At 44.7% G+C, this 26,447-nt stretch overlaps 2 protein-coding genes across 3 annotated transcripts in view; one reads left to right on the top strand and one right to left on the bottom strand.

The window, feature by feature from the left end:
- The window catches only part of TYMS (thymidylate synthetase), a 13,453-nt gene extending 266 nt beyond the window's left edge, over positions 1-13,187 (top strand). The window contains exons 2-8 of the mRNA XM_006151619.2: positions 4-193; positions 2,396-2,469; positions 5,342-5,516; positions 8,858-8,959; positions 9,803-9,978; positions 10,958-11,029; positions 12,140-13,187. Coding sequence (XP_006151681.1) covers positions 4-193; positions 2,396-2,469; positions 5,342-5,516; positions 8,858-8,959; positions 9,803-9,978; positions 10,958-11,029; positions 12,140-12,277 — 927 coding nt within the window. The 3' untranslated portion in view covers positions 12,278-13,187. The remainder of the gene's footprint in view (positions 1-3; positions 194-2,395; positions 2,470-5,341; positions 5,517-8,857; positions 8,960-9,802; positions 9,979-10,957; positions 11,030-12,139) is intronic.
- An 835-nt stretch (positions 13,188-14,022) lies between these two features.
- Positions 14,023-26,447, bottom strand: part of ENOSF1 (enolase superfamily member 1) — a 39,922-nt gene continuing 27,497 nt past the window's right edge. For both annotated transcript variants that reach the window (XM_027773098.1, XM_006151609.3), the window contains 7 exons: positions 23,373-23,460; positions 20,930-21,064; positions 20,162-20,203; positions 18,735-18,864; positions 18,335-18,434; positions 15,424-15,505; positions 14,023-14,182 (listed from right to left, as the gene is read on the bottom strand). In XM_027773098.1, coding sequence (XP_027628899.1) covers positions 14,081-14,182; positions 15,424-15,505; positions 18,335-18,434; positions 18,735-18,864; positions 20,162-20,203; positions 20,930-21,064; positions 23,373-23,460 — 679 coding nt within the window. In that variant the 3' untranslated portion in view covers positions 14,023-14,080. The remainder of the gene's footprint in view (positions 14,183-15,423; positions 15,506-18,334; positions 18,435-18,734; positions 18,865-20,161; positions 20,204-20,929; positions 21,065-23,372; positions 23,461-26,447) is intronic.

Raw genomic sequence — 26,447 nt, forward strand, 5'->3', positions numbered from 1 at the left:
GGCTCAGAGCTGTCGCGCCCGCCGTCGCAGCCCGCCGCGCAGGAGCGGGATGCCGAGCCGCGGTCGGCCCATGGGGAGCTGCAGTACCTGGGCCAGGTCGAGCACATCCTGCGCTGCGGCGCGCGGAAGGAGGACCGCACGGGCACCGGCACCCTGTCCGTGTTCGGCATGCAGGCGCGCTACAGCCTGCGAGGTGACCCGCGGGGCCGCGGGCGGGACCGGGAGCCGGGCGCGGGGGGCCTCATGGCCTAACCTCAACCCCACGCGGAGGGCCAGCAGCCCCGTTCCCATTTTAGAGGCGCCAAAACTGAGGCTCGGGTCGGGTCAGGCAGAGGAGTGGCAGCTGGGCCTGTGCGCGTGAGCCCCCCAATTATGCTGTCCCCAGAGCGGCGGCCACCCCCTGTAGTAGCGCTCGTCCGCTGCAGAGTGGGCGAGTCTGGGCTTGCTCCGGCGGCTGTTCAGAGCGCCTGGCCTGCGCTCTCCCTCCTCCCTCGGCAGTTGGCGGCCCCGCCTTCCGACCTTCTTTAAAACTGGAGCGAAAACAATGTGGGCGGGGCGGCGGGAGAAAGGGAGCACCGACTGGCCCGGGCCGGAACTTGACGGTTTCGCTCCAGCCCCGGGAACCAAGTTTCCTTAAAAACAGGATGTTGCCCAAGGAGGACGTGTCTCCTGGAGATTGTTAGCATCAGGCTTTGGGGGACAGAAGGGCGGTGTGGGGGCACAGGACGTTAGGCCTCAGATTGTCCCTCCTTTATTTCCCAGGGTTAGGAAAGGTCAATGTCACGTTGGGGGAGGAGGACTCCTGTGTTTAAGCCTCGCGATGGCCTTGACCTCTGAGAAACCAAGAGCGTACTCCACCAGGGTTGGGGGTGGTTGTGAGCAGGGAACCCACCTCTGGTGAAGTAGATCCACTGTAGTCAAGGGAAAACTTTCCACCCCATACCCCTTTCAGAGACTGAAAAATACACAGCTGCTGTGGCTGATCCGCCTTGGAGAACCGGGGGGCGGTTTCCTCCGAGCAGATCCATGGTAGTTCCAGTACAGTGGCTCCACAGACCTAGTTTGTGATCCTGCCCCTGTAGGCAAGTTATTCTGTACAGTTTCTAGTTGCCCATATGGTAAAAATTGAGGAAATGACACCCAGTAGGCAATATTGATAAAAGCAGAGACTTGAAAACTATGCGTTGCATGAATGTCAACCATACAACCATTTCTAGGACTAAATAGTACTGCAATTGGAGATGAGATTTTACTTTTTTTTTTTTTCTTTTTTTTTGCCATAGATTGCTTGTATTCACCTGAGAGAGACAGAGAAAGGGAAAGTGAGAAATCACCTCCTAGGAGGAATGACCATAGTCTGTTCTCCTCCATTCTCCTTTCAGGATTTTGGGCACATGCTACTGGCTTGATGATGATTATGATGATTTTTAGGTTTTTACCTTAGGGCACACGTGCTTGTGCAACAGAAAGACAGTGAGAGGAAAAGTAAGAAATCACTCCCCAGAAGAAATGATCACTCAGCAATCCCTTCTCTGTTCTCTTCCTGGGATTTTAGGCCCCCACGCACATGTGCCTGGTGTGATTTTCAAGCCACCAGATCTAGGACTCCAACCACTGTCAGCCAGTGCTGTAACCATCATGCCACTTGCTGCCCCCAAGCTTTTATGCATTTATTTCTCCATTACTTAATGTTTCCTTTTTACCTTGAAGCTGTGTAGACTTCTGTATTGCCTCCTAGCATCTATGAAGTGGAGGTTTTCCTGGTCCCTCAAGGAGAGTTGTATTGAGAATTAAATAAGATCATGCATATAAAGTGTTTAAACAGTTGCCATTTTTTGGCATGCTAAAAAAAATTAGAGAATAAATTATTTAAATAGCATTTTTTAACTACCCTTTAATTTTGACTAGTATGATACCTGCTATCCCCTGGTCCTCACAAGTTCACTCTGGCAGGATCATCGTGGATTAGTTGTGGGAGCCTTTAGGCTTGCTGTGGCATGTTTTGGGTATTGTCTTTCCAGCTCTAACAGGATTTGTGCTACCTGGGATGTGAATGGTAACTTCGTCCCTTTTCTCCATGGGCATCCCTGCCTCCACCATGGCCTTCTGTGTGGGATTCCTGTGTCTAGTGGTTACCAGGGCTCAGGGGACCACCTCTGTCTGAATTCTGTCACCAGCTGACCTCACAGCATGGAACCTCCACCTGTTCTTGGGCACCCACTTGGCAGGAGTTGGGTGGATGCTGCTCTGGATGCATCCAGAAGAGTGGATGAGTTTTCTGGATGTTCCTCTGGTTGCTCCAGGGCCTTACTTCCTGGGTAGTTTTCACCCATAGAGAAGGTCAGATGGTGCATTTTGTCTTCCCATCTTCATTGTATGGCAAATTGTTTTTCAGATGAATTTCCTCTGCTGACAACCAAACGTGTATTCTGGAAGGGAGTTTTGGAGGAGCTGCTTTGGTTTATCAAGGTAAAGAAGTTGCTGCTCTTGGGTGTCAACCAGTCTTTTCTCAATATAGCAGTCAGCGAGATCCCTTAAAAGTCAGATCCTGTCACTCAGCCTGAAGCCCTTAGTGGTTCCCACTTCACTCAGCAAGAGCCAAGGTCTTTGTTGGTGCCTCCTTTCCAGCACTGGCTTCCTTGCTTATCTCTGAACACACTGGAGTGTGCGGGGGCCTTCTGCACCCACATGTAGCGTGATTCCCTCACTTCCAGTCTCTGCTCGGCAAGCCTGTCTTTACTTCCTGGTGTAAGACTAATTCTCTCTTCACCTCTTGTTTTTCTCCGTAGAGAAGCATCTAATGTGATGTATAACATCTGCCTTCCCTCTTCTCTCATTAGAAGGGGATGTCAGGCAATATCTAAGGAACATGTGCCATAAGCTCCATGAGGGCAGAAAGTTTGTTTCCTTGTCTGTGTTGTATCCCCAGACCTAGTACATGGCCTGTCACATAGTGGGCACTCAGCATGTATCAGGACTGAATGTGGATCCTGGCAGTGTTCTCATGTTTGTGTGAACTAGAAGAATCTCTTCAGTAATAAGACAGACCTCTCCCAAAGAGCCACGTCAGTCCTTTGGACACAGGCTAGGGGGCTCTGCTTCATTCCATGTGCTGACCCATTTCCAGTGATGTTCTGTCTAGAACCCTGAGCAAAGGGACTCAGTTCTGGGCCATGGCAGAATTTGGGACCCCTTATATAAGGACATTTAGTATGGCTTCTGTTAATATGATGTTGGGCCAAACCAAACCCAGGGCCTCTTAGCCTATTTTAGTAAGAGTTGATGTTTGCTCTCAGTCCAGTTTTCCTTAGTTCTGTATTCTTTGGGGTATTTTGTTTTGCACTGGCCTAACTCAACTGACAAGGAACTTCTGGTTCTGGTTGCATCATCAAGATCTCAGAAAATGATTTTTTTTTTTTTTTAAGAATTATTTATTGGGGCTGGCAGATGGCGTGGTGGTTAAAGGCACTGGACTCCCACATGGCGGACGGCAGACCGTGGTTCAAGTCCTGGACCTGGTGGCTTGCTTTCTCTCTTTCTTTCTCCTCTCTCTCTTACTGTCTGGTCAAATTAAAATAGATAAATAGTAAAATAATTTTTAAAAAGAAGTATTTATTTATTCAATTCCATTTGTTATCATTATTATTATTATTTAATTTGACTAGAGAGAGAAAGGGAAAATGAGAAGTATATTCTTTTTTTTAGAGATTTTTGCTATAGGGCATGTGCACTCACCAGAAAGACCCAGAGAGACAGAAAGCAAGAAATCACCCCCCAGGGGGGATGGCCATGCCGTAATTCCTTCTCCTCCATTCTTCTCTTCGGATCTAGGGTATGCATGCACATGCACGTGACATGAGTTAAGCCACCGGGTTCGGGACTTGGACTGTGGTCGACATGGGGGTCCAACGACATAGCCATTACACCAACTGCTGGTCCCAAGCAAGAAGTATATTTGTAAACTAGCTAGAGTCCAGTCCAAATGGATGGAAACGGGAGACTTTTTAAGCTGTATGTGATAGATTGAGCAATGATTTGTTGGAGATACAAAACTTAGAAAAAACTCAACAAAGAAAGGGAAGAAATGAGATGCTCAGAAGTAAAATGCATTCACCTGTTTGAACTTATTCACCATTTTTCAGGGGCCTTCAGGAACTTCAGACTCACCTCTGGTCTGGTAGAGCTGTTCCATAGGTGACCTGACCAGATAGATACCAGAGTCGGAGCGTAGCTGCACTGCAGCCCGGGCTCACCACAGATGAAGGGAGGTGCAGTCTGTAGCTAGCATCTCCTAAGCACCAGGCATTGTGCTTGTGTTGTGTAATCCTCCTCGGGATCATGTGATGAGTGCTATTGATGAGCTCTAGTGCTATTCATGAGGATAGTGGGGCCCGAAGGGGCAGGGAGTGGGTCAGAGGAGAAGGTAGGTAGAAGGACCAGGCACTGAGGTTGGATGGATGTGGTACTAGCACCTCATCTATCATCATTAGAGTGCATCATACCCAGAGATGCCAGAGGCAAATGGGGTCTGTCTACCTGGAGATGTGATCAGGATACAGGATACATGGGCCAAATCTAGTGAGACGAAACATAAGAGAAGTACACATTAGGCTCTGTACTTGGCAAAAAAAAAAAAAAAGAGACAACTGTTACTTGTAAATTGGGGGCAAACATAACTTTATAATGGCACATGTGAAGGAAATTTACTCTAGTATGACATATTTGCTTGAATAGCTGATACTAATTAGTCTAATCATTAGGAAGAGCCTATATGACACGTATAAGATAAACTGAAAAGATAGCATAAGTCATTACATTCACTTTGGGTATCAGATTTAGACATAAACACATTTGACTAAGAAACAAAACTGTCAGATGAGGGAATAATTAAAGAACTGCAAGCATTTAATCTAAAAAGCTTAGTTGAGAACAGAAGGAAATATTTGAGAAGGTGGTTCTAAAAAAGGATCACACCATCTTATAAACCATCAAAAATTTGAGCTGGGGCCCAGCCAATGGCATAGCAGTAAAACAATGCTCTACCTATATGGGAAGGGCCCGAGTTTGCATTCAAGGGCCTCCCTGTACATGCTGGGCATGTGTATGCCATGATCTGGGCAGGCTGGAGGTAGATCATAGTGTGACGATCCTATTGAATTTGCTTGTCAGCCACTCCTCTCCCCTTTCTCTTGGAAGAAATAGATAAACTTTAAAAAATAGTGTGTGCTGGAACCTGTCTGCTTATTAATAGGGAAGGCTTTTAGTGCCTGTTCCCTAGCAGGTCAAGGAGATGGCTCAGAATTCACTTGGATACCTGCTCTGCTCTCCCCATCTCTTCCAGGGATCCACAAACGCCAAGGAACTATCTTCTAAGGGAGTGAAAATCTGGGATGCCAATGGATCTCGAGACTTTTTGGACAGCCAGGGATTCTCCACCAGAGAAGAAGGCGACTTGGGTCCTGTTTATGGCTTCCAGTGGAGACATTTTGGGGCAGAATACAAAAATATGGATTCAGGTAAGGAGGCAGAACAGTTCCTTGGGTTTCCCCCTTGCTGTTATAGGGATGAGCTTGCTCCAGTGTTCAGCCTGTCTGGGTGATGCTGAATCGTTTCTGGGGAACGGGTATGTAACTTGGGCCTTATAAGAGGCTATGCCAGGGCACAGTAGAGGAGCCACAACTAAACCTCGTGAGAGTCCAGCATACTCTTGGTGATTAGCATTTATTGGGTACTTGGCACTTTACTCACCTGTGTCACTTGTAGATAGTAACACAGTTTGTGTCTATTTTGAGGACTAGAATGGGGGGAAGTTCATCTGTGGGACCAGATGCCCAGGATTACAGTGGGGCAGCTTCTGTCCCCCTTTCCAAGGCTGAGCCACCAGCCTCCTGTAGGTGGCGCTGGTGTGATAGCCCAGTGCCCTGCGGAACCCTCTCTGCCTACTCTGGTGGAGGAAGAATGGAGTATCTGACTTTTAGACTTTTCACCTTCCCCCGTAGTTGTCAGTGGGATTACTTGCCGAGTGTCCTGGAGCTCATAATCTATGCTTTGACTTTTCTTGTCCTACCTGTCCCTAGGACAGGGGTTACAAAAGCTAATGCTCACCTAGGGTTGGGATGAATACAAACACAGAATATACAGAAAGTAACAGTTTACTGGCTGGACAGGGGCCAGCAACCTGAGAGTCTGACACTTATCTAAAGGGGACAGTCATATCTCACTTTCAGCCAGCTGGAGAGATTTGGGCCCAGTGTCATCAGCATCCTTCAGTAAAAGCCTAAAATCTGCATTTATGTGTGATCATGAGATCGTTTAAATGTTGGTAACTTCAAGGAGTTGAAAAATGCTTTTTGGACCTAGAGTAGGCAGATTCATAGAGAAAATAGAATGCTGGCTGTCAGAGGCTGGGAGGAGGGGGAGTGGAGCGTTATTGTTTAATGGGTACAGATTTCACTCTGGGATGATGAAAAAGTTCTGCAAATGGAGAGCGAGGATGGTTGCACAACAGCATGAATGTACTTAATTCCACTCAACTATACTTAAAAATAGTTATAATAATGGTCAATTTGGGGGGGGGGGAGGTTTTTGCTATAGGGTGTGTGCACTTGCCAGAAAGATAGACAGAAATCGAGAAGTCACCCCCCAGGGGGATGGCCATGCCACAATCCCTTCTCCTCCATTCTCTTCTTGGGATCTTGGGCACGCACACACACACGCCCGGTGTGAGTTTTAAGCCACTGGGTCCGGGACTCGAACCGTGTTCGACTACATGGGAGTTCAGTGACATAGCCATTATGCTAACTGCTGGTCCACCAATGTCAAGTATACTTTACGACAATAAAAAAAAGTATGCTATGTGGGCTAAACTGTCTCTGCAGATAAATGCTCTGCCAATTGTTAGGCTGTGATCATTGGCCTAGGACATCCTTCTTAGGGTGTGAGGCCATTCCCCTGGCCAGTGGAGCCTTAAGTCCTTCCTAATGTTCAATATTTCTTGTTGCTCAGGGACCTAATAAAATTATGACTTTAGAGTAATATGAATGTTCAGCTATTGAATTTCAGTAGGAGAGTCTGTTTTTAAATTTTATTTTGAAATAATTACAGGGAAAAATATACACACATATATAGAGAGAGGTCCTCTATATGCTCACTTCATCCCATAGTAATATCTTATGTAAGAGCTTATATGAGTTGACATTGGTGTGGTCCACAGAGCTTACTAGACTTTATCAGTTTTACACGCACTTATTTGTGTGCAAGATGGGTCTTCAAAAAGTTCATGGAAACAGGGAACCAGCAGTTAGCGTAATGGCTTTGTCGCTGGGCTCCCACATAGTTGACTGCAGTTCGCGTCCCGGACCCGGTGGCTTAAAACTCACGCTGGGCGCGTGTGCGTGCGTGCCCAAGATCCCGAGAGGAGAATGGAGGAGAAGGGATTGCGGCGTGACCATCCCCTCTGGGGGGTGATTTCTCGCTTTCTGTCTCTATGTCTCTCTCTGTCTGTCTGGCGAGCGCACGCGCCCTATAGCGAAAACCTCTCAAAAAAAAAAAAAGTTCATACTTTAAAAAAAAAAAAGGAAGAAAAAAACCTATGGGACCAGCAGATGGTATAATGGTTAAGTTGCTGGACTACCATGTAGTTGAACATAGTTCGAGTCCCACACCCTGTGGCTTAAAATTTATGCTGGGCACGTGTGCATGCATGCCAAAAGTCCCAAGAGGAGAACTGAGGAGAAGGGATTGCGGCATGGCCATCCCTGCAAGGGAGATAGCTCACTTTCTGTCTGTTTTTCTCTCCAGCAAGTGCACACGCCCTATAGCAAGCATCTCTGAAAAAATAAAAAAATAAATAAATAAACAAACAAAAAAGCTATATATAGATTTAATATTTCTTTGCACTAAAATAAGCTCGTACTTTAATACCATTTCTCCACAAACTCTTTGAAGTTCCTCTTATATGTCTATGATTTTAGATTCATAGAACCACCACTATGGTCAAAATACAGAACTATTCTATCACATTTCAGCTTTTAAAAAATCTTTGGTGTTACCTTTTCTGGAACTGTGGTTGTGAGAGGACTTTCCTCAAAAAAATTTGAGAGCTATTGGACCAGAACATTGTTTAACACAACAAGTGTAAGTTTTATAAAAGGAGACATGAAGCTCTGCACTGCAGTTAACAAATCATTTCTTAATTTCCACTTCCATCTCAGAAGGAAGGCAAGGAGTTAAAGTCTAGAGACCAGAAATGGAAGAAAAATGGAAGGTGGTGTAATCATTATAGAGATTTCCTGATATTTACAAGTCAATAGCGTGTTTAGCCACTAAATCATAATTATAGGTGGAAGTGTGGGCAGAATAGTGCTTAGGTCATCCAGAGGAACTTACAGTCCTCTTAGTCTGAATGTGTATGGATTGCTATATTCTGTTTAAGAACTAGTACTTTGTATGGGACTAGTTTAAACTAGACATGTCAGTAAAGTATGACAAGAATGACTTATGGGTATAGAGATAAATTCCCTTGGGGACCAGCAGTAGAAACTAAAGTTGTTTGGAGGAGGTTAACAATAGGGAGTGGGGAGGAGGTAACATTATGACAGACCCAATATTTAAAGCTCTTGTGTACAGAAAGTAAAATAGACTTTGTTATAGCTTCAGAGAACAGACCCAGGAGCTCAGATAGGGCCTTGAACTTCCCCCCCAAATCTGAGAAATTTACAGAATGCATTGGCTTTCTTCTAATCATGGGTTAAGGGTGACATTGGGTGGACAGCTGTACTAGATGACCTCAAAGGCCATCTCAGGAGATGCTGTGATTAGTGTGTGCAAATGTTTTCTCTTTTTGACCATGCTACAGATTATTCTGGGCAAGGAGTAGACCAACTGCAAAAAGTGATTGACACCATCAAAGCCAATCCTAACGACAGAAGACTCATCATGTGTGCTTGGAATCCAAAAGGTGGCGCCTCCCTATCATCATACTGTTAGCACAGAGGGAAGCAAGGTAGCATTATGTAGAGACACTGGGCAGAGGCAGGGGGGGGGACAACGCCCGCCCCACCCACAAAAGACTGCCCCAGCCACACTAATAACGGTTTTGTAACCAAGGGCAAGTCACAATTTGCCTCGTTTTCACCTTCAGAGCCGTTTTGGAATTGGACCCAGATCTTTATTTATTTATGCTTGTTCTTAACTCTAAAAATGGCTTTAAATTGCCTGTAAAATTGCATACAAGATTGTATGACATTTGAAATTGGTCCAGGTCAAGTTTCAGGTTCCCTCCACCTTACTATTATTAACATTCTTAACAATTATATTGTGAAGTTAAATGCTCTACCAGTAAGTGCCCAGTGCGTAACATTTGCATCTACTATAGAGACTTGTAATACAGTAAGGTGTGCTCGAGGCACCAGTTTCCTATGGCCCCTGCAGATGACATAGTTCCCGCTGTGTTTGTTGTTTGGTGCCATGAAGGTAGTGCACATCCTTAATTTCAGCTTGGATGGCAGAGCACAGCTTTAGCTGTAAACCTACATCTGCATAAATCTCATGCATTTGGATGGTCTCCCTTAGCTTTGTGCAATTGCTTTGAGGAGTGGGGGGAATGTTCTGCTTTTGACATGATGGGAAGGGATGAGTCATGGCGGGGGCCGGCGTGCTTGGCGGGCCACGCCAGCCACTAGCCCATTCTTGTGTCCCCCACCATGTGAGTTTTCTTCTATTTCTCTCCATTTGTACTTTGCCTACACTGTGTTCCTCAAAGCCACCACCCTCCCTTACTCTCCTCTGTGCTATTCCTCAGATCTCCCTCTGATGGCGCTGCCTCCATGCCATGCGCTCTGCCAGTTCTACGTGGTGGATGGTGAGCTGTCCTGCCAGCTCTACCAGAGGTCAGGAGACATGGGCCTGGGCGTGCCCTTCAACATTGCCAGCTATGCCCTGCTCACGTATATGATTGCACACATCACAGGCCTTAAGGTGGGCTGCTTTCCAAAGAATGATTGTTGCCAGCCTCATGCACTGGGATCTTTGATTCTTTGATGTGGAAAGTGAATTGCAAAGAATTCAGTCTCTGATAAGTTTATTTTATTTTAGTTTTTGCTGTAGGGTACATGAGCTTGTCAGGGGAGGCAGGATAGAGAAAGTTAGAAATCACCCCCTGTAGGGATGGCCATGCCAAGATCCCTTCTTCCCCATTCTCCTCTCGGGATTCTTGGCACAGACGCACATGTGCCCTGTATGGTTTTCAAGCTGCTGGGGTTAGGATTCAAACCACGCAGTTGGCCACATGGGATCAGGCCATCTTAACTTCCATGCCACCTGCTGGCCTGAGTCTCTGCTAAGTTTTAAAATTTGACATACAAGAGGTCCAAGGCCAACCAGGGATGTGGCTTGAATCCCAGATGTGGCAGCTTGAAAAACACAGATGGGTGTGTGTGTGCACATCCCCAAAATCCCAAGAGGAGAAGATTGTGGCATACCCATCCCTCCCTGGGGAGGCGTTTTCTCTGTCTCCTTGGCAAGTGCATGTGCCCTCTAGCAAATTGGGGACACACACACACACACACACACACACACACACACATGAGGTCATCAGAATTTTTATAGAAACTACATATTATGAAAAAAATGGATTTTATTATTTTTGGGGGGGCACTGAAGTAAACTCACTTTAATGCCATAATGCTGTGAACTTGTTTAAGTCCCCTCATGTATAAAAAAAGAGACATGAACTGGCTCACTTTGTGAGTTTCCAGGGAGTTTTCCTGTCTTAAACAGGCTTATGTGGGCTGTTTAGAGTAGAACTTTAACAGCTTAACTTTTCCCAAAAGCTACACTGGTTAAATTCTGTTTTTGAAAGGCCTTGGGTTATCTGCCTACTCTGTGTTTTTAAGTAATATGTTTTAAAGGAATGGAAACTAAAATGTATCGTTTTGCTTTCTCCCGTGGGATTTAGCCAGGTGACTTTGTACACACTTTGGGAGATGCACATATTTACCTGAATCATGTTGAGCCGCTGAAAATTCAGGTAAGGATTTGACCTGTTACGCTTTGAGTTCAAGACCTTTCTTTGCTAAGTGGTTTGACTTACAGGATATGGTCTACCATTACGCTCACTGCTGTGTCCATGATGACTGTCCTCCAGTCACAGGCTTCAGGCTGGGGAATGGTGGTAGACAGGGACAGGACAGACATCTGCCTCAGCAACCACAGGCACTTCACATGTTAGGTGGGTTAAGTAAGGTACGAAGCACGAGTGCAGAGAGGAAAGCCACATTCAGGCCAGAAGATTTGGGCCCTCCCACAGATAACATTTTAACTTGAATTTTTACCTCAAGGAGAATTAAGATGCAAATGTTTTCCCTTAATGTTGTGTGAAATACAGTATTTAGGTATGAACTTGCAAAAGTCTGTCTGTTCAGATCCCTAACTTAACAGCCAATAGATGACTTGAACCGGCTATAAGAATAAAAGCATGTCTGTACCTCATAGCCCCAAGAAAAAACAATTTGGAACCAAAAACACTTAGCCCTGTCCAGATGAGATTCAGGTTTTGAAAGTTACTCCTTTGGGATCTTGGTAGCTGTGAGTGGAGGGCGACCTCAGGCTTATCCCAGTGCTTCTCTCTCTGGCTGTCAGGGCAAAACCAGGAATGTGAGGTCGGTACCCATGTCCTTATCCTAACTGCCACTGTCTGTTCCTTCCAGGAATCCTGACTCGCATCCCTTTCTGTTAGTTGTCAAGAGATGTCACTTTTCCTTTCCTGACAGTCGGAACAGGAATTGTCGAACTGAGTGCTACTATGAGTTACAAATAGAAAAGTAAAGGGCTATGTCTCCATCTTGAATAAATTTACCAAGAGCGATTATAACCACTTATATCTGATGAACCACCAGGCTCCCAAAAATGTGCATCCTCACAGAATATCCTTATCCTTGATCAGTGCTTGAGAGCTGCTGGGTTTTGCTCCAGTAGAGTTGTGCACCAGGGACAAGGAATCTACAGTGTTATGTCCTTGTAAAATAAAATTAAACTGTGTTGATAGAATATTGTGTACTTATTTCATGAGACAGATGAACAGAATGAAAACAGGTTTTACACATAGGGTAAAATAATGGTCTTACTTTCTTGTTTTTAGCTTCAGAGAGAACCAAGACCTTTTCCGAAGCTCAAAATTCTTCGAAAAGTTGAGAAAATTGATGATTTCAAAGCTGAAGACTTTCAGATCGAAGGATACAATCCACATCCGACTATTAAAATGGAAATGGCTCTTTAGAGTACTTTCAGAGGAGTTGTGTGAAGGATACTGTCAGTCTGTAGGGACTGGGCTGGATGCCCAGGTGAAAGGTCTTTTTGCTCTGAAGAAAAGAACTAGGTCAAAAATCTTCAGTGACCTGTTAGTTATTAGCCATTAACGTTTTTTCCTTTTTAAATTCACTAACTTTTAAGAATGTCTCCACTGGCAAATATATCAGTGCCAGTTCTAGTAATAAAAAGCTTTGAGTTTGGTTAACTTTCTGAGGGTGTATGAAAATGCTGAGATTATCAATAAAGTGAGGAGAGAGATTTTATATACTTTTAAGAAAAACACGTACACACATTTCAATCTTACATCTTTATGAAGGTATATACATTCCAAGAATTACATAAGCTATTCTCACAATTTGAGCAGGCTGAAGAACATCAGTCATAATGTTTATATAGTGTGGTTATGCACAATTAAAGTTATATTTGTTTTATATATTGCTATAATATTTTGTGTTTGCTCTTTTTTTTTTTTTTTCATTTCATGTTGCCATTTATCTGCTCAGTTCCTGCCTGAAATAGATTTAAATGAACCTTCCACCTTCCTAAGTAAACATATGTTATATTCTTGTTAGGATGCTACTGAGAGGGTTAGAGGTATTTTTAAATGTTGACTATATTTTACCCTGATTGATCTCATTCTAGCTGCATTTTATCATTAAAGTATATATAATGACTGACCCAGCCTGGTGGCTTACTTCATAGCAAACTGAACTGCAGTGCTGAAAATGACACGGCCAGCTATGGGTTCATATCCCTAAATCAGCTTGAAAACATGCTAGGCACTTGCACTCACGCCCAAGATCCTGATGAGCTGCAGCATGACAAGACCCAGTTAAGGGTCCTTTTTCCCTTCTATCATTGGGGGGGGGTTGGAGGGGGACTTACACACATATATGTGTGTGTGTGTGTGTGTGTGTATATAATTTGTCAGAAAAGTCATGACTCATCTTTGCAATGAAAAATATGTCATGACTTTTCTGACGACCAAATATAGTATATATAGATATATACACACATGTGTGTGTGTGTGTGTATAACATAACCATTTAGGGTAAAGTTTTTTATAAGGGCTATAAAAGTTATACAATATCACTTTGCTCTCACTAATTTCATATGGTGTGAATTCTTTATGCTTAGACTGAGCAAGAAAAGGGGAGCTAAACCACTTTTGAGCTAATCAGCGAAATCTTCCTTTTTTGCATACTAGATACCCCGTGGAGCTGTGGAACTATTTTGATTCTGCTAATTAATTTATGACAAGTGTTAAATAGAATAAGGAAGGGTTCCAACAAATTATACAACATGTTGCTTATTTTTAAAGTGCAGTTTAATGTCCAGGTACTAAAGTACTTGATAGAAATTTTGTAAGAACATCTCGGATTTAGGATTAGTGAAATCTAAAGTTGTCTAAGGATTAAATAGAAAATGTATTGATTCAAGATCCCAAGAGGAGAATGAAGAAGGGATTGAGGCGTGGCATCCCCCCCCCCGCCCCCCGTGGGGTGATTTCTCACTTTCTGTCTCTGTCTTTCTGGCAAGTGCATGTGCCCTATAGCAAAAACTTCTCCCTTCCCCCCTCCAAAGAAAAGAAAATAATTGATTTGCTATAAGAATCAAGTAACAATGATGACTGGTTCCTGAGGTTAACATGACGACTCAGCTGAATTTATCTGATTGGTAGGGTAAGTTTATATATATATATATAAAACTATATCCAAGACATTTTAAGCCTTTTCACTTTAAAAAGGTAAAAGGTGTCAAGGCTGAACACTTAATTTTCTTGAGCAGCGAGGAGTTTTTTCCAGACTTCACCATCTGGATATTGGTGTTTCTGTACAGATTCCTCCTTCATTTCTGTTGAATAGCCAGCATCCTATCAAAGACAAAAAATTAAGTAGCCTTAATCACTACCTGGAACAAAAACATGTTTTATGTATTTTTGTTGTTCCCATTTCTGCTTTTAAGTCTAAGCCAGAGGCAATTGATTCAATATATGAGGTCTTCAAAAAATTCATGAAGGGAACCAGCAGTTAGCGTAATGGCTATGTCGCTGGACTCCCACGTGGTCGACCGCAGTTCGTGTCCCGGACCCGGTGGCTTAAAAACTCACGCCGGGCACGTGTGCGTGCGTGCCCAAGATCCCGAGAGGAGAATGGAGGAGAAGGGATTGCGGCGTGACCATCCCCCCTGGGGGGTGATTTCTCGCTTTCTATCTCTATGTCTCTCTCTGTCTGGCGAGCGCACGCGCCCTATAGTGAAAACCTCTCAAAAAAAAAAAAATTCATGAAGGGCTAGCAGGTAGCATGGTTAAGGTGCCTGGATCCCACATGGCCAACTTTGCAGTTTGAATCGTAGACCCAGCTGCTTGAAAAACATGCAGGGTGGGTGTGTGTATGCTCAAAATCCCAAGAGAAAAATGGAGAAGAGATTGTGGCATGGCCATCCCCTGGTGGGGGCAGGGGGGAGGGTGATATCTCACTTTCCCTTGCTCAGCAGTTCTCTTCGGTAGTGCACATAACCCTATAGCAAACAAATTCATGGAAATGCATATTAGGAAAAAACATTTTTTCAAAAAAAGTTTTTTGCACTAAAGTAAAAATTCCTTTTTTTCCATGAACCTTTAGAGTCCCCTTGTATTTGAAAAGTCTTCAGACTATTTGAAGTGGTGCATAGTTCACTGGATACTTGCCAGGATTAGCAATTAAACTTGCTTTGATGGTTCAGTTTCTGTGGGAAAAAATGAGCACGATCTCTTGAACATGATCAGGATCAACAGCCCAGATAACGGAGTGTAGTCTAACCTTTTAGGTCACTAAGCTGTTAGGTGGTACCAGGGTTGTTTTTTTGTTGTTGTTTTGTTTGTTTATTTTCATAAGGAATGCATGTTTGAAGGTCTCAGCTAGTAAGGAAAGCCCAACATCAGAGAAACTTTGTTAGGGATGATTTATCCTTTGATCCCTGACCTTTGGGCCTTAGGAATATATTATCTAAAGAGCCATTTGTTTCTAGTTAATGAAAAACGAGTCAGAGTCGTGTGCTCCTGCTCTAGTAATGAAATTGGGTAAACAGTGGTGGCAGTGAACCTTCTGTGAGGCCTGCCAGGCCATGGCTCACCTGAGGAGGCATGTAGGATGCTTGCTTGATTGTCACAGGGTACTTGAAGTGTTCGTGCAGGTGGTCCACATATTCACACATCCTAGGAGGAAGGAATCAGGTTGGAGCAACCAGGCCTGAAGGGGGATCACTGGTGGGTGCTAATGGTAAAGCAGAGGGGAGAACAGGAGAAGAGGATCTGGCAGAGACTCAGTTGTCATACTACTATGGGTTTCCATGCAAATCCCCTAACCTCTGTGTCTCAGGTACTTTTCATCTGTAAAATGCAGCAACATGAGAGCTTAGATAAAGTGAACCTTGAAATCCCTTTTAACTAAAGGTTTCCTGATGCCTAAAAGGCACCAATTCAGAATCAATATTAGATTATCTTGGTACTTTTTGTCAAAAATTAGATGGATAGGGACCAGCAGTAGGCGTAATGGCTATGTTGCTGGACTCCCATGTAGTCAACCATGGTTCGAGTCCTGGACCCGGTGGCTTAAACTCATGCCGGGCATGTGTGCATGCGTGCCCAAAATCCCAAGACGAGAATGGAGGAGAAGGGATTGCAACGTGGCCATCCCCCCTGGGGGTGATTTCTCGCTTTTGTCTCTGTCTCTCTCTCTGGCTGACTGGCAAACGCACGCGCCCTATAGCAAAAACCTCTCCAAAAAAATTAAAAAAAAAATAGATGGACAGATGAAAGTCACCCAATGAGGTTCTTTGCAGCTATACTAATGATTTTGATGGAGAGACAGGTATTAGGGTCCAAATCAGTCTGTTTAGGTCTGTGCCAGCCACTTGCTAGTTTTGTGGCTTGGGGCAAGTGACTTAACTGTCTTACAATAGTCACCTGAATATGATCAGCTGTGACAGGTAGGCCATGTGTCCAGTGCTGGGGATGCATGGAGGAATTAGCAAGAGCAGGCTTCATGGTTCCAGTGGGCATGGGCACTAAGTCATCGACTATCACATGTGCTACGTGTACTCTATAAGGAACAGGGAGTGGATGAAGACCTAGCCATGTGGGAGAGAACTGACAGGCCAAGGAAGATGAATAATGGGGGCTGGATGGTGGTGGTGCAGTGCTAAAACCCAACTCTGTGAGGTGACTCACATAAGGTTCCAAGTTTGCATCCAAAGAGCACCCTGACTATGCCAGGCGTGTGTATGCCCATGTTCTGGGGCCTGCCTGAAGCGAGGGTTGGATAATAGTGAAGACTCTGTCAGGGTGCTATCCCTGTCTCTCGCACTCATTGAAGAATAAGTAAATTAAAAAAGATGAGCTGGAGGGACCAGCAGGTGGTGTGGTGGTTAAGGCATTGGACAAACTCACACGGCCAACCATGGTTCAAGTCCCAGACCTGGTGGCTTGCTTCTGTCTCTCTCTAGTCAAATTGAAAAAAATGAATAAAATTAAATAAATAATTTTTTTAAAAAAAAGATGAGCTGGAAATGGGTGTTCCCCACAAAATTATAGAACAGAGAAGCTGCGCTGTGGGAGTACAGGGTGTCTAGGTCTGATGGCAGTTTCACCTGGACAGGGCATCCCTGAGCAGCAGGGCCTGTGAGGCACTGGCACCTGCTTGGTGGGTGTCAAGCACACTTGGACATAATGATGCCCTGAAGTGTGGGCAGGCAGGGTGGGTGGGGGCTCTTTCTCATCCCTCAAGATTTGCACTTTTCAAATTTGGTTGGAACCTCCCTTTAGTCCTAAAGGCAGGAATGGAAATGAGAGGGGGAAAGTTAGAATAATCAAGAAATATTAGCTGTCCTGGGAACCAACAGTTAGCATAATGGCTATGTTGCTGGACTCCCACGTAGTCGACTGTGGTTCGCATCCCGGACCCAGTGGCTTAAAACTCACGCCGAGCGTGTGTGTGTCCGTGCCCAAGATCCCGAGAGGAGAATGGAGGAGAAGGGATTGAGGTGTGACCAGCCCCCCTGGGGGGTGATTTCTCGCTTTCTGTCTCTATGTCTCTCTCTGTCTGGCAAGCGCACGAGACCTATAGTGAAAAAAAAAAAAAAAGAAATATTAGCTGTCTTCATTGCAGAATAGGATCTTAATTGGAAAGGAAAAGAAAAATGATTTAGTCCTGACCTTTATTTTCCAAATGAACAACCTAAGGTTCAGACTCAGGTGAGATCAATTACTAGTGGCAGTTTCTCAACTAAGGAGGGCCAGGTTGCAGTTTCTTCTTTCCAATCTAATCATTCTTTTTTTATGGTATAAAATAGTTCAGGTGGAAAAGGGAGCAGTGTATTCACTACCCAACTGAAGTAAGGTTACATCACAATTAAAATGGAAACCCCTGTGTACCCTGATGGATACCATTTCCTTCTCAGAGTTCTGAATTTGGTTTTTACCTTTCCCACGCATGTTTTCACACGTTCATTATAAACTTTGAGTGATCTTTCTGTGATACATTTAATTCCAGGAAACAAGAAAAGCATAATAGCATTGCCGTCTGTGTGCAGATGACTGGAAAGAGAGTGTCTTCATTTAAAGCTCACCTGGAGAATGCTGAGAAGTAAAGTGAAACTAAATAAAGACGAAGTCAGATCATGGAAGACTCCAGGGTCAGGAGGAAGCAACTGGACAGGAGCAGAGCATACACATGCGATGAAAGCAGGACGTTAGCTAAAGTTAGCAACGGGAGCTGGTCGAGGGAGTTCTGATTGCAAACCCACCCCTCGATGTACATCCAGAATAAAGTTGAGTCAGCTACCAAACCTACCCTTCCAGAGGGACAAATGACCTGTCCTCTGGGGAGAAGCAGAAGTAAAACCAACTGAGTCTCTGAGTTATAGGATGTGCCAAAGGACAGGATTCTTAGTGTTTCGGGTCACAAGAGCAAAATGAGTAAAGGCCTGGCCAGGACTAGGAGACTCTATTAAAGTGAAAAGTATTAGTTCATGCCACATTACTGACCTGTTTTGAAGGCTTGTGGAGACTGATATGTAGTCAAATATAATCAAGTGCTGAACCAATTCACAGAGGCCAACTCCACCAGCATGGGGGCAAACAGGAACTAAAAGAAAGATTTCTACTTAATGTCAAGAATAGGGCAGATGGAGGAAGAGCTGAAAGAGAACCTTGTGTGTTTTTCTGCTGCCTGCAGGTGATTAAATGATTCATTAATATTCAAGAATGAAATTTCAGGATGAAAATCAGCAAAGATTCCCTGATTGGGGCTAAATGAGAGTTAAGAAAAAAAAAAAAAAGACAACCTATAGACTTTTGTGTGCATTGCAAAGACCAGCAAGGGAACCCAGGTGTCCAATGGGAGGGGAAGTGGAGGTCTGGCTCGCAGCCTCCACAGCACCCTTACTTTCAAATTTTTTGGCCATCAGTAATACTGAGAGGTTCTCATTGACACTTCCCAGTCTGCAGCTGTCGATCTGGAGAAACTGCAAGGCGTTTGCCTGTAGGAGTTGCTTAAATATCACTCTATTGTGGCACTGGAAATAGAATTAAAAATAACACCAGCAGAACAGTCAGCCTTGGCCTTCAGATCTCTAAATCTGGCAATTCCATTCTTTTTGTTGTTGTTGTTTATTTATACATTCAATTGCTATATATCATTTAGATTGTAAAGACACTTTAATCAGCATAATATCAGCCCAGTTGAGAATACTACACACGTCATCATCAACAGGTAATAAACTATATCTGTGTCCCACAAATGTCTTACCTCTCTATTTCCCCCCCAATTTCTTTACCTACACTCTTGCCTTCTCCTACTCTCTTTTCACTTTGTCCATAATGTCCATAACAATTTTCAATGCTTTTATGTCCTCCAGTTTTTCAGACTTTACCATAGAGGGTAGACAGTCTGTATATGTTAAGTGGAGACAAACAATGTCTCTTTTTCATATCTGGCTTGCTTCACTCAGCAATAAATCTTCCATATCCATCACTTTCTATCAAACACCAGGGTCTTGTTGGTTTTTGATGGCTGAATAGTATTCCATGGAGGTATGTGCCACATTTTTTCAATTGCCACTCAACAGTGGCTTTCAGGAAGGTTGGGCTGTTTCCTTTGTTCTCGCTCAGTGTGAGCAAGCCCTGGTTGTGCAGAGAAGACCCTGCACTCACTTCTTTACCACTGTGAGTCAGGTCACACCGGCTCACCATTTATTAGGAATAACTATCACGTCAACTGGCAACTAGGAGATAGAGCAGAGCACCAGGATGACACACAGTGACAGCCACGAGCAGGTGGCACAGAGGACAACACAACCATAGCAGCACATATTGCTCCTTTAGCGAGGCAAACAGAATCTGTTCCTCGTGCTGCTCTGCTAGAGGCTGACTGCGGGAGGTTTTGGCAGCCACTTGTGCTTAGTGTACCAAAACGCAAACGCGGTCCTGTTTATTTAATCTGGAAGCTGGCTTTCTTCAAACCATTTCAAGCTCTCTCAATAGCAGCTTTAAATTGCTGCTTTCTCCGTTTTAATTAGACACTTTGAAAAGGAACAATTTCAAGCTCTCTCAATAGCAGCTTTAAATTGCTGCTTTCTCCGTTTTAATTAGACACTTTGAAAGGAACAATGACCTTAGTCATATGAATTATTTAAAAAGCCACAAACTTGTGACTGTCTCTAACTCCAGGTTTCAGTGAAGTGCTATAAAATGAGCCATGTAGGATGATGAAAATTTCACAACTCAAAATACAATGAGGCAGAAGCCTACCATGCGACCGTGTCCTCAGTGGCCAGTCATTTGTACTGACTCTGAGGAGACCATGTCACTTACCTGTTCCCCTGTGGCAACGCCAATTCCTAACGGGACCAACGCCTGTAAAATAGAAGGCAGTCTGGTGTTATTTTTCTAAGTGTCAAACTGCAACTTTGAATGTTTAAAAATATTTATAGCTGGAGAAGGAAGTGTCCTGCTGCCGAGCTGCACAGACGTTTACAAACTGGCAGAAGGGTGTCAAGGGAATGTGGGTGCACGTGGCAGGGCTGTGTGTGTGCAGAGAAGGCACGTGCTGGGATATGCTGCCTTTGGGCCTTCTATAGCATTCTGGTTCATGCTACGTCCGTCCTGTGCTCCTCTCAGTGTGAATGGCCCTCCCTTCTGCTGGGCCTGCACAGAAGACAAGGGGACTCAGCCATCTCTCCATGGACTCACAGGGGCCAACCTCTGGCTGACTCCTTCCAGTGGGTCACTACTCCCTTTATTCTCTCTGTCTCATAAAAGAAAAGGGGGTGGAACCAGCAGTTAGCATAATGGCTATGTCGCTGGACTCCCACGTAGTCGACCGCGGTTCGCGTCCCGGACCCGGTGGTTTAAAACTCACGCTGGGTGCGTGTGCGTGTGTGCCCAAGATCCCGAGAGGAGAATGGAGGAGAAGGGATTGCAGTGTGACCATCCACCCAGGGGGTGATTTCTCACTTTCTGTCTCTATGTCTCTCTCTGTCTGTCTGGCAAGCGCACGCGCCCTATATCAAAAACCTTTCCAAAAAAAAGGAAAGGGGGGATAAACTGTGGCAGCAGCAACAGCAGCAGTAGTTTTTCTACCTTCGAAATGGTGGCATGCCCTAGAATGTCATCAGGAGAGGTTGGCTCCTCAATCCACAAAGGCTTGAACTCAGCCAGCTTAGACATCCACTCCACTGCCTCGGGCACATCCCAGCGCTGGTTGGCATCCATCATCTGGAAGGAGAAACACCAGACCCTTCATGAACGTCTGCCCAGTGCAATCCTCACTGCAGGGGTGCAACCCACAGAGAGAAACACCTTCCCTCTGTGCTACCAGCTGCTGAGGAAGACTCGCCTGTTGTTCCCTCTACGGAGCCCAGCATCCAGCCCTAACACAAGGAGCAGCCAAGATGGGAGCTTTGGCTCCAGCACGTTCCCATGGAGGAGATGCAAATTGTTCGTGGAGTGGCTATGATGTCCGGAAGTGCCCTGGGCTGGGCCATGAGAATTGCTTGCTGGTCTGGGAGCATCAGACCAATCTGTATTTAGATGCCACCCAAATACAAGTGTCTTGTAGTGTTAGTTCTGTTTATAGGAAGCATTTTATCACATTCTCAATCATTATGCATAGCCAACACTAAGCTCGTTTAATAGTTATTTACTACTACCCACTATGAATCTGGCATAATAAGAAAACATCCCAAATCTACCATTAATGAAGCACCTACTCCATGAGGCACTATCTGGACTTTGTCTCATTTAATATTTATAATAATTCTGAGGCAGGTTATACTGACCCTTGTTACTAAAGAGAGAAATGACATGTAGAGAAGTTAATGACTCGCTCAAGCAATAAGTGAAGTTGAAGGTCAAGTCCAGGCCTCTCTGTCCAAGGCCCTGGCTCTCTGCGTACCACTATTTTACCCAGGATCCAGGCACTGGCTGTGCTGAGCTCATCTCCTCCACCCCTGACCTTACCAAGCTTGGAGAAGGCAGACTCCAAAACTCTACAGAATATGCTAAGTGGTAAGAGCTCCCTCCCAGGACACTATGAATACACTGAGAATCGATTTTTATCATAAATTATTTGGATAAGGATGACCTTATGAAACAAAAGCAGCATTAATTCATGTATAAGTAATAGGACTTCTGATCCTAGGCCAAAGGCTCCAAACTTTAATTTTGACATATAAAACAAGCCTCTATAACTTCATAAAGATATCTAATTGTGACTTTCTTTTATGAAACTATTTTACACATAAAAACTGTGCTATGATTTGAATGTGTCCCCTCCCCCAAAATACACGTGTTAAATCTGGTAAGCTATTTTCACAGTGCTGAGAGGGTGAAGGCATAATCTGATTGTGGCACTGAAAGGGAGGCCTTTGAAGAGTGATTAGGCATCAAAGATTGAATCCAGGCAGGTTTATAAGGAGAAGGAATGAGACAGACACAGACAGACAGGCTCTGCCTTATGCTCACCTTCCGCCATGTTATCCACCAGCAAGAAGAGACCTTCCCTTCACTAGATGTGGATCCTGGACAAAGGATCTCTAAAAGCATGAGCTAAATAAACCTCTATTCTTTTAAATTATAGAGACTGAGGTATCTCTGTTATTAGCAAAAGAATGGACTAGCCCTAACTGTCAGAAAAATATACATCCCGGAAAGACTGATCCTTACATCAGCTCAGCTACAGTTTGGACCTTTCTTCAGCAATGGCTCCCTGAAGCTCAACAGCCTGATGGCCTATATAGGGGGATTAAATGACTGACACACGAGCGTGCCAATGAGAAACTTGTTTCCTCAGGTGCATCCCTGTTAGCAAGAAGGCCCAATACCGAACCTCAGTCTTATTTAAGTAGTGCTGCATCCTTAAAAAATTTGCAACCACCATCCCTTGGTTGTTTGTGAGTTCACCTACTGCAAGATTATAGAGCTGCATTTCCTCTGAAAATAAATTTAGAAACTCTCAATATGGGACCAGCAGTTGGCATAATGGTTATGTCACTGGACTCCCATGTAGTCGACTGCTGTTCAAATTCCGGACCCAGTGGCTTAAACTCACGCCGGGCGTGTGTGGGTGTGTGCCCATGATCCTAAGAGGAGAATGAAGAAGGGATTGTGGTGTGGCCATCCCCCCTAGGGGGGTGATTTCTCTCTTTCTGTCTCTTTGTCTCTCTCTTTCTGGTGAGCGCATGTGCCCTATAGCAAAAACTCCAAAAAAAAAAAAAAAAAAAAGAAAGAAAGAAACTCCCAATAACCTTAATCCTTTAAAAAAAAAAAAGAGAATTACTTATTTATTTAATTCCATTTGTTATTATTATTTTTTAATTTGACCAGAGAGAGAGAGAAAAGAAAATGAGAAAGCAATGGGCCAGGTCCAGGACTCGAACCAGGGTTGGCCATATGGAAACCCAGAGGTCCTAGCCACCATATCACCTGCTGACCCACTTTAATCCTTCTTGAAAGGAGTTGTATTTGGGCTCTGGACAAAGGCTTCAAGCAAGGCTGCTGTTTCTTAGGATGTGAGGGTATTTACCAAAGCCTTCTCTGGTCCAATCATGTCTCTGATGAGTCGGCATCTACGCATATCGTCCTTGAGATCAGCACCAACCTTTACTTTAAACCTGTAAGATACATTTGGTTTGGTAGTTTAGAGCTGTCCCTTGACTTGGCAAAGGTACCTGGATCATTGCAGAAATGATCATCTCTGTCAATAATTCACAAACCACATTTTCTAGTAACCTTTCATGCTTGCCCAATCTGCAGACGAATCACTTGAAAATAAACCTGTAAACTTTATCTCTTTACTCAGTATCAGGGCAATAACTCCCAGTTACCTGCTGACCTGCAGTTAAAGAACTGGACATAGAAGTTAGATTTAATACAACTAATTGAGTTTCTGCTGTGTCATGAAAAAGAATTAAGAATGAAAAGCCTTGGTCAGAACTGATGAGGGTGGGAGAGCTGACAAGGGGTGAGGAGGGAGCCACCACGTGACAGCCTGTGTCTAGAGTATGATTGTAAAGTAGATACATTTGCATAGCCCTTTCCACAGGGAGCTTTCTCTTAAATGAACTGAGTGCAAGCAAGGTCATAGGGAGAATCTGTTCCCAGGTCCAGGGGCCTAAAGCTGGGGAGGAAAAGGCACACAACTGTCTCAGCAGAGTGTAGCTTGAACCTTAGGGCAGAGATCTCCTTTACACCACATCCAGCCTCTTCCAGAGAGCTTTTCAATCTGTTTTTGTTTTTGTGTGTTTGTTTTAATGACAGAGAATGCTTACACATACACAAAAGAGAAAGAGAAAGCACCCACCTCCAGTAGGGTCTAGTCACATCACAATCCATTTTTTCCTCCAATTCTCCATCTGAACAAGATCCTGGGCATACATGCACTTGAGTGTTTTTCAACTTGCCAGACTGGATTCAAATCATGGTTTGTCATGGGGATTCGGTCCCCTCTGTTATAGCGCTTAACTGCTGCACTGCAGGTCAGACTCTAAATCTGATTTAACACCCAACTATTCTCTAGTGACATGGGCCTCTACAGTCATACCCTGCAACTCTACCATCAGAAAAGTGTCATTGGTCTGAGTGTGGGCATTTCCACACATGTATGGAAGCAGGGGCCCAGTGTGGTAAGGCCAGCATCTGCTCCCTGGCCCACCAGCCTCTTCTTGCACACTTGGTATCAAGGTTGCCTTTGGAAATGGAAATGGCTGCTGCTCTAGACAGAGCTCGGGACAATCTGAGGTCTTCCTCCTACTTTCCCAAGCATCCAGCCTCTTTGCCTATAAAGCACCCCAGCTCCCAGAGTAGTACATGCACCCACATTCCCACTGCTGTGCTCGCCCCACGTTTAGCAGTAAACACACTAAAGATGCTATATATGCCAGGTGGGAGCTTCGACTACATGATCATGGTTCTTTATCTGTTTTTCTTTTAATAGATTTTTGCTATAGGGCACCAGAGAGACAGCAAGACAAAAAGTGAGAAATCACCCTCCAGGGGGGATGGCAATTCTGCAATCCCTTCTCTTCCATTCTCCTCTCAGGATTTTGGGCACACACGCATGCACATGTGCCCAGCATGAGTTTTAAGTTGCTAGGTCTAGGACTTGAACCGCTGCCAACTATGTGGGAGTCGAGCAACGTAACCATTATGCCATCTGCTGTTCCCATGATCATGGTTATTATTATTTTTTTTTTGGAGAGGTTTTTGCTATAGGGTGCATGCGCTCGCCAGACAGACAGACAGAGACAGAGAGACAGAAAGCGAGAAATCACCCCTGAGGGGGGATGGCCACACTGCAATCCCTTCTCCTCTGTTCTCCTCTCGGGATCTTGGGCACACACGCCCGGCCTGAGTTTAAGCCACCGGGTCCGGGACTTGAACTGCAGTCGACTACATGGAAATCCAGCCACATAGCCATTACGCTAACTGCTGGTCCCAATTATGGTTCTTATGAGAGGGTATTGACCACTAGCTCTAGATGCCAGGCTTCCTGTGCCAGGAGGGAGACCCAGGAAATCTCTCCACAGCCTTCTCTGACTCACCAGATCTGATTACTCCTTCCTCTCCTAGGTATGTGAGGGAAGGCAGGAGGTGAGCATGTACTCAAATTCTGCTCTGAATCCCACCCCAAACTGCTCTTTGTCAGATATGACAACTTCGAGGAGAACCATGACTTAATATTATTTCTATTTTATAGAGAGAGAAAATGAAGTTCAGAGAGGTGGAACGACTTGGCCACGATCACACAGCAAGTGCTTGCAGGAGATGAGGGAAAAAAGGCAAGGCTGGATTCTAAGTCCATGAGGGCCCAAAGCCACTGCCCACTGCTTCATGCTGCCTCCTTCAAGTCCTTATTCCTCAATGCTTTATTTAGCTGAAGCGTTGACAAGAATTCTGCTCCTCGTGAATTGAAGCATGCATATGAATCACCTAGGGATCTTGTTAAAATGAGATTCTGACCCAACAAGTCTGAGGAGAGGCCCAAGACCCCACATTTCTGACAAGCTCCCAGGTGACACTGATATTGCTGCTCCATGAACCACACTCTGAGGAGTAGGAGGCTTGTTGCCCAAAGCAGGAACCAGTCAGGTTGAGGCCTGGTGAAAAGAGCCACCCTGAGGCGCATTCAGGAACTCGTCGTGAGGAGATCAAGAGAGAATACTGTCCCTCTGAGTCCTGCCCTGCATCAGGATTCAGAGTCACTGACAACCATAGTTCGTCCAGAGGAAACTCCTAGGATGCTCACGGGTCTGTAATCACACATATGATTGATAGAGGGGGGGAAGTGCACATGGTCAGTCTGGAAAGGAAGAGGTCCATGGGGTGTCATTCAAGAGGCAGAGAATGAGCCCAGGTCCAGGTAACTCCATGGAGAAGAACTCAGGCCAGCGGCTGGCAATAATGTGGAAGCAAAGGGTTCTCAGCTTTAATGACTCCGAGCCTTCGATCAATGGAAAAGTGCTTTGCTAGATTAAGCTGCTGCCTCCGGAGATGTTCGAGCAGAAGGTGAATCAATGCTTTTTAACTGATCAAAAAGAATAGATTTCTGGCACTTGAAATCAGCACTCTCCGCAATATCTGAATTCTGATGATCTAGCAT

This window comes from Tupaia chinensis, unplaced genomic scaffold (genome assembly GCF_000334495.1).
Source record: "Tupaia chinensis unplaced genomic scaffold, TupChi_1.0 Scaffold000320_2, whole genome shotgun sequence".
Taxonomy (NCBI): Eukaryota; Metazoa; Chordata; class Mammalia; order Scandentia; family Tupaiidae; genus Tupaia; species Tupaia belangeri.